The following is a 6,487-nucleotide window of genomic DNA, read 5'->3' on the forward strand; positions in this document are numbered from 1 at the left end:
TATATATATATATATATATATATATATATATATATATATACATACAGTGTGCAATGGGTAAATTGTCACCATTTTATATTTTTAATTTTGCTCATGCACATTGTTTGTTTTTGATTTTGTTGACTATACAGTATAGTAGAGTCAAGTCATGTCCCTATAGTAGAAAGAATTGTTTAATATTTTGTCATTCATTTTATGTGTTCTTGTTGTTTCTTCATGTTTTCCCATATTGTTATCATCAATATTTAATGTTGGCTCTGATCCCACAGCTGAAACAATTTAATCACACATTTTTCTGTGCGCGTATATACATATATGTGTGTGTGTGTTTCCTACTAATTTATAATGGTGATTACTACTACTACAACAGCTACTATTACTCCTCCTCCTCCTCCTCCTCCTACTACTACTACTACTACTACTACTTAAGCTCTTCGTCCCAAAGGAGTATAGGCCATTGATGACTTTCCTTCATTTTTCTCAACTTGAGGGAAGGCCTTTCTCTTCCAGATTGTTGGTTTTGCGTTGCTATCAATGCTTCTGTAACTTTAGTTTTTCCTAGGTAAGACGTGACCTGTGAATGAATCAATTATCAATTCAGTAGGTGATTCTCTTAAGCTATCAGAGTATTCAAGAACTTGACAGCATTTAAAGATGTTTTTCTTTTCTGAAACATATAAGAACAAGTCAGCTTCTTAAATACCATTTCTCTCTTACCTATGCAATCCTATTTTTGCCCTATGGGAAGAAATGATCCATATCAATCTGGACTTTATTCTTTGATCTATCCAGCTTGGGTGGCCCTACCAAGAGTTTTTGCACTTTCAGGGAGATTGAGGCATAAAAGCCACTGTCCCACACCTAGGACTTGACCTAGTGGTGGATAAAGGTGGCTCATGTTTTTCAATTTATTTGTCATTCTGTTTATTTAAGTTCTAATTCTTCCTTTGGGCAGCACACCAGCTTTTTAACCATGGCTGTGTCGTTAAGAAGTTCAGTTCCTAACTACAAACTTTTGGGTTCAGTCTCACTGCGTGGAATCTTGGTCAGGTATCATCTGTTTTAGCCCCTCATTGACCAAAGCCTTAGAGTGGAGTTGGTAGAGTAGAGTTGCTAGTGGAGTTGGATGGATGAATGAATGTAAGATGTTTTTGTTGTTATTATTTAGTTCTATTTCTCGATTACTTGCCAATGGAGAAAGAGCTGGTTTCTAATCTTGATCCAAGGCTTCACTGAAATTTTCAACACCAACAACATATTTGTGCATGTCTGTGTGTATGCATGCAATACATATGTATTTAATTATGTATGAGTGTGTGTGTGTATTACCAATGTCATACTTAATGTATATGTTTTGTTTATGCACTTATTGGCTGTGGGATTTGTCCAGGGTAAAGTCCCTTTAAGTTGTCAAGTGTTAAAATAGCACACAGATTTTCCCTCTACAAACCTCACAGCCAATAAAAAAAAACATACTTTAAGTATGTGACATTGATGATGTTTCCATGATTAGAGCTGCTTCTACTACAAAATTTAATATGGTAAGCCAGGGTTCGTCCTCAAATTATTTTCAGTTGCTTTTTTGATCATTCTAAGTGCTCCTACAATCACTGGTATTGTAACCACCTTGAGATGCCAGTAGAAAGGATTATTATTATTATTATTATTATTATTATTATTAAGGTGGTGCAATAGTAGAACCATTAGTATGTCAGACAAAATGCTTAGCAGCAGTTTGTCATGTTTACATTCATAATCTAATGACTAAAACAAATAAAAAAATAAAAGACTTAGAGCTTTATTACTATGTATCAGGCTGAGTAAGCATGAAATTCATGATATATTTCAACAATGCAGAAATTTTATTCATCAAAGTAAGTACCATTACAATCAACACATTTTTGCCAGTGAGTTACAAGTTTGTTTAATTCGGTAGCACAAAAGTGTGGAGTTCTGGAGCTGATGAACTCTTTGAACACACTTTCAGCATCAGTTTGATTTTCGAACTCCTCTCGCAGGGAACCATCAAGGTGCTTGAAAAAGTGGTAGTCGGTAGGAGAAAAGTTTGAGGAATAAGCTGGATGGGGAAGAACTTAGTAACCAAGTTCCCTCAATTTCTGGAGCGTCATTAGTAAAACGTGTGGTCAAGCATTGCCATGAAGAATGATTGACTATCTTCTGTTGACCAGTCTGGGATGGAGGAGTAACAGTTTTTCATTCATTTTGGCAATTTCATGGCAATATGTTTCTGCAGTAATGGATTTTCCTGGTTTTAAGAAGTTACAGTGGATGAGTCCAGCAGTCACCATAACCTTCTTTTTGAAGAGCTCGGGTTTAGGTAAGGTTTTTGGTGCTACATTTTAGCCCAACTACTCCAAAGAACATTTTTTATAATTGTACAGAATCCATTTTTCATTGCAAGTTACAATACATTCAAGAAATGGATCGGTCTGGTTGTGAAGAAGCGACGAGCAAATTTCATATCTGCGCATTTTCTGATTTTCATTCAAATCGTGTGATACCCATTTGTTGAGCTCTTTTGATTTTCTGATTGCATGCAAATGGTTGCAGGCAGTTTTCTGGCTAACTTGAAGCTCTTTTGCCAGTTCTTGAGTGGTTTTACGTGGATCTTTCTCAATGACGATCTGTAATTGGCTGTCATCAATGACAGATGGGTGTCCACTATGCTCACGATCTTCAAGGCTCAGGTCTCCACTACAAAATCATTTAAACCATTTTCGAGCTGACCACTCACTGGTCATTTCCTCACCAAACATTTTGGTGATGTCGCAAGCAGTTTCAGCTGCTTTACGTCCTTTTTTGAAGTTGAACAGCAAAATTGCTCAAATATTGCACTTTCACAGATCCATTTCAGATGATTGTAACAACAGTGAAAAAAAGAAATCAATGTTAATTTATTGATGCATTTGGGCAAGTCTGTGCCTGTATTATCAGACAATTTTTTTTTTAAATGTTTTTAAAAAATTCAAAACACTGCAAAAATCTGGTACAAATTCTTCATGGTTCAAAACGTTGCTTACTTTTTACTCAACCTGATACATCATCAAATAAATCTGTTAATTTAGAAAATTTGAAAATGATTCACATTGTAAAATGTCATAACACATCCACATAACCTCTCATCACCCCCATATCTTCCCCCACTTTGTTCCTGAGAGTCAACTCACCTGTTCTTTTTGTTATTAAGTTTCCATGCTTTTAACTGGATTAGAAATTTTTGTCTCAGTTGTTCAGAGATAGTGAAATGTTCAGAGATTATAACACCCAGATGATTGTCTATTTCAGTTAGAGCAATGTTTCACAACTATTTCTCTTACCTATGGAGCCCTTCGATTCCTATTATATTTGGATGGACCCTCATAACTACCTAATACTCAAAAGATCCTGTTACATTTTTATAATTAAACATTCTTATGAATTATATAGAAATATTAAAATATTTTGTATTGTAGAAGTGTAACCAATTTATTGCACATAAATCTCACCAACAGAATCTTATATAGATCCCTAAGGGTCATATGGACCCCAGTTAAGAACCACTGGGTTTGAGCATAGTGCTAGCTCTGGTCAGTCTTGATAGAATTTGAACACAGAATAAAGTAAGGAATGAAATAAAATGCTGCAGGCACTCAGTCTAGGACTCTTTGCATTCCTGGTAGTAAACATATGACTTATGTATAATATTATTATCATCATTCTTGTTAATGGTATTGCTATTGTTGATTGCCAATTTTATTATTTTTTCCTTCTTTCTTTTTTTTATTTTGGACAAAAAAATATTTTCTATAAATAATTTCAATGGAATTATTGATTTTTTTTTCTTCTTATTTCATTTCAGGTTATGTGAACACTATCTTGTCATGGAAAGCACTCATCCCCCTCAGCCGTTTGACATATTGTGCTTATCTGGTGCATCCAGTTATTATGTATTACTTTTATCTCAACCAACGCTATTCTTTACACCTGACGTATATTTTAGCTGTGAGTACATAAATATGTTCATCTTCTCAAATAACAATAATAGCTAGGAAGATTCTGCAGGATCATTCACCAAACTAGAAGCAACAGCCAAATTTCCCTCAAACCACTCATTAACATTTAGAAAAAGTTAAGGACTCATTGGATAATGTAATCCTAAGTGGTTTTAAATTTAGGCACAGGACCAGCAGTTTTTAAGGGGAGGGGGAAGTTAGTTGACTGGTACTTCTTTAAGGACCCCAAAAGAATGAAAGGTAAAGTTGACCTTGTCAGAATTTGAGCTCAGAACCAAAATGCAGACGAAATACCATTAAGCATTTTGTATGGCCTGCTAACTGTTCTACCAGCTCATTACTTTGTAATTCTAACTAAATAAGATGGGTTATCACAACCAGAATGATTTTGATCACAGGTCTGAGCTGAAACAATACCAACAATAGTAAAGGTGAGCCAATTACAGAGATTCTATGCAGTAGCTCAAATGGCTAAAAATAGCAGATGTCCCTTCACTCATACATATTACAATCTTATTGGACACAATGCTCAGGTGCACTACAACTCATCAGAAAAGGTTAAAAGAGGGGACTGAGGATAGATGTAAAGAAAGACAGTAACGAAAGCTAGAAATACTTGAACAGTACATGGAATTAAACACAAAAATAGAAAAAAGTGAACATTAAGTGTCCTAAAAAATAAGGCTGAACAGGTGTATCGGGAGTAGTGTTGGCGAATTTCTGGAAGCATTGAAATTTTGAAAGATGACTTGCTTCAACAATTCTGAGCATGAAAAATTTTCTAGAAGTCATGGCTGTGCTGTTTTGTTTTTTTTTTGTTTATTTTTGATTTGATTAGCATAACCATGAGTGGTAGAGGTAGTGAATTTAAAGAGATGGTGAATGTTATTGTTGGAAAGATGATGGATAATCTTGTGGGCTTCTACCAAGTCAGTTGCAAGATGTTTCAGAAAAGACATTTTGAATATATATATTAGTCAATCAGATCAACTCTAGTTCTTGACTAATAGTTATTTTATTGACTTTAGGAGGCGTAAAAGTGAAGTTGACCTTAGGGGAATTTAGATTCAGAACATAAGAAGGTGTAACTAAATATCAGAAGTTAATGAGAGAGCCTTAAAACCAATGGTATGGTTCTCAACCTTTTTAATATCAGGGTCAGATTCAAAACCTGGATTTTGTTTTAGGGGCTACACAAAAAAATAAATAAAACGAGTCAATTAAAGAAAAATTTATTATATTTATAAAAAGAAGACTGTCAGAGGCCACTGGAAAGATGCTTGAGGGCTGTATGTGGCCCTGGGAGCCATTATAGAGAACTGCTGCTCTAGACAGTCACTTAACCTGCAAAAAACAGCAGTCAGATTTCTTCCAAATAACACATGCTATAATCTAAGAAAAAAAAGGATACATTGGATTCTATACGCGTTTACTCTTTTACTTGTTTCAGTCATTTGACTGTGGCCATGCTGGAGCACCACCTTTCGTTGAATAAATTGACCCCACAACTTATTCTTTGTAAGCCTAGAACTTATTCTATCAGTCTCTTATGCCGAACTGCTAAGTTACGGGGACGTAAACACACCAATATCAGTTGTCAAGAGATGGTGGGGTAACAAGCACAGACACAAACAACAAACACATACATACATATATATATATGACAGGCTTCTTTTAGTTTCCATCTACCAAATCCACTCACAAGGCTTCGGCCGACCGGAGGCTATAGTAGAAGACACTTGCCCAAGGTGCCACACAGTGGGACTGAACCCGGAACCACATGGTTGGGAAGCAAGCTTCTTACCACACAGCCACTCCTGCACTTATGGATAATATATGTTTGTAAAAAAGTTGGGATGGTCACCAGACTGGTGTTTTACTTTATCACTACCCAGTCACTAGTCATTGCCTCAGTAAGGCCCAATGTTTGAAGGTCATGGTTCACCACCTCATCCCAGATTTTCCTGGGTCTACCTCTTCCACAGGTTCCCTCAACTGCTAGGGTGTGACACTTTTTCACACAACTGTCCTCATTCATTCACAACACATGACCATACCAGCACAGTTGTCTCTCTTGCACACATCTGATGCTTCTTAAATCTAACTTTTCTCTCAGGGAGCTTACACTCTGTTATGTATGCACACTGACATTACACATCCAGCGGAGCATACTGGCTTCATTCCTTGCAAGCTTATGCATGTCCTCAGCAGTCACAGCCCATGTTTCACTGCCATGTAGCATGGCTGTTTGCACACGTGTCATACAGTCTACATTTTACTCTGAGCAAGAGGCCCTTTGTCACCAGCAGTGGTACGAGCTCTCTGAACTTTGCCCAGGCTAGTCTTATTCTAGCAGCTACACTTTCAGAGCATTCACCCCTATACATATATATACATATATATATATATATATATATATACACACACACACACACACACACACACATATATATACATATATATATATATATATA

At 36.1% G+C, this 6,487-nt stretch overlaps 2 protein-coding genes across 7 annotated transcripts in view; one reads left to right on the forward strand and one right to left on the reverse strand.

The window, feature by feature from the left end:
* Positions 1-6,487, reverse strand: part of LOC106878029 (solute carrier family 66 member 2) — a 250,218-nt gene that overhangs the window by 90,717 nt on the left and 153,014 nt on the right. The window lies entirely within an intron of this gene.
* Positions 1-6,487, forward strand: part of LOC106878028 (nose resistant to fluoxetine protein 6) — a 74,045-nt gene that overhangs the window by 64,178 nt on the left and 3,380 nt on the right. For both annotated transcript variants that reach the window (XM_052965956.1, XM_052965949.1), the window contains one exon: positions 3,860-4,002. In XM_052965956.1, the coding sequence (XP_052821916.1) occupies positions 3,860-4,002 (143 nt within the window). The remainder of the gene's footprint in view (positions 1-3,859; positions 4,003-6,487) is intronic.

This window comes from Octopus bimaculoides, chromosome 1 (assembly GCF_001194135.2).
Source record: "Octopus bimaculoides isolate UCB-OBI-ISO-001 chromosome 1, ASM119413v2, whole genome shotgun sequence".
Classification (NCBI taxonomy): domain Eukaryota; kingdom Metazoa; phylum Mollusca; class Cephalopoda; order Octopoda; family Octopodidae; genus Octopus; species Octopus bimaculoides.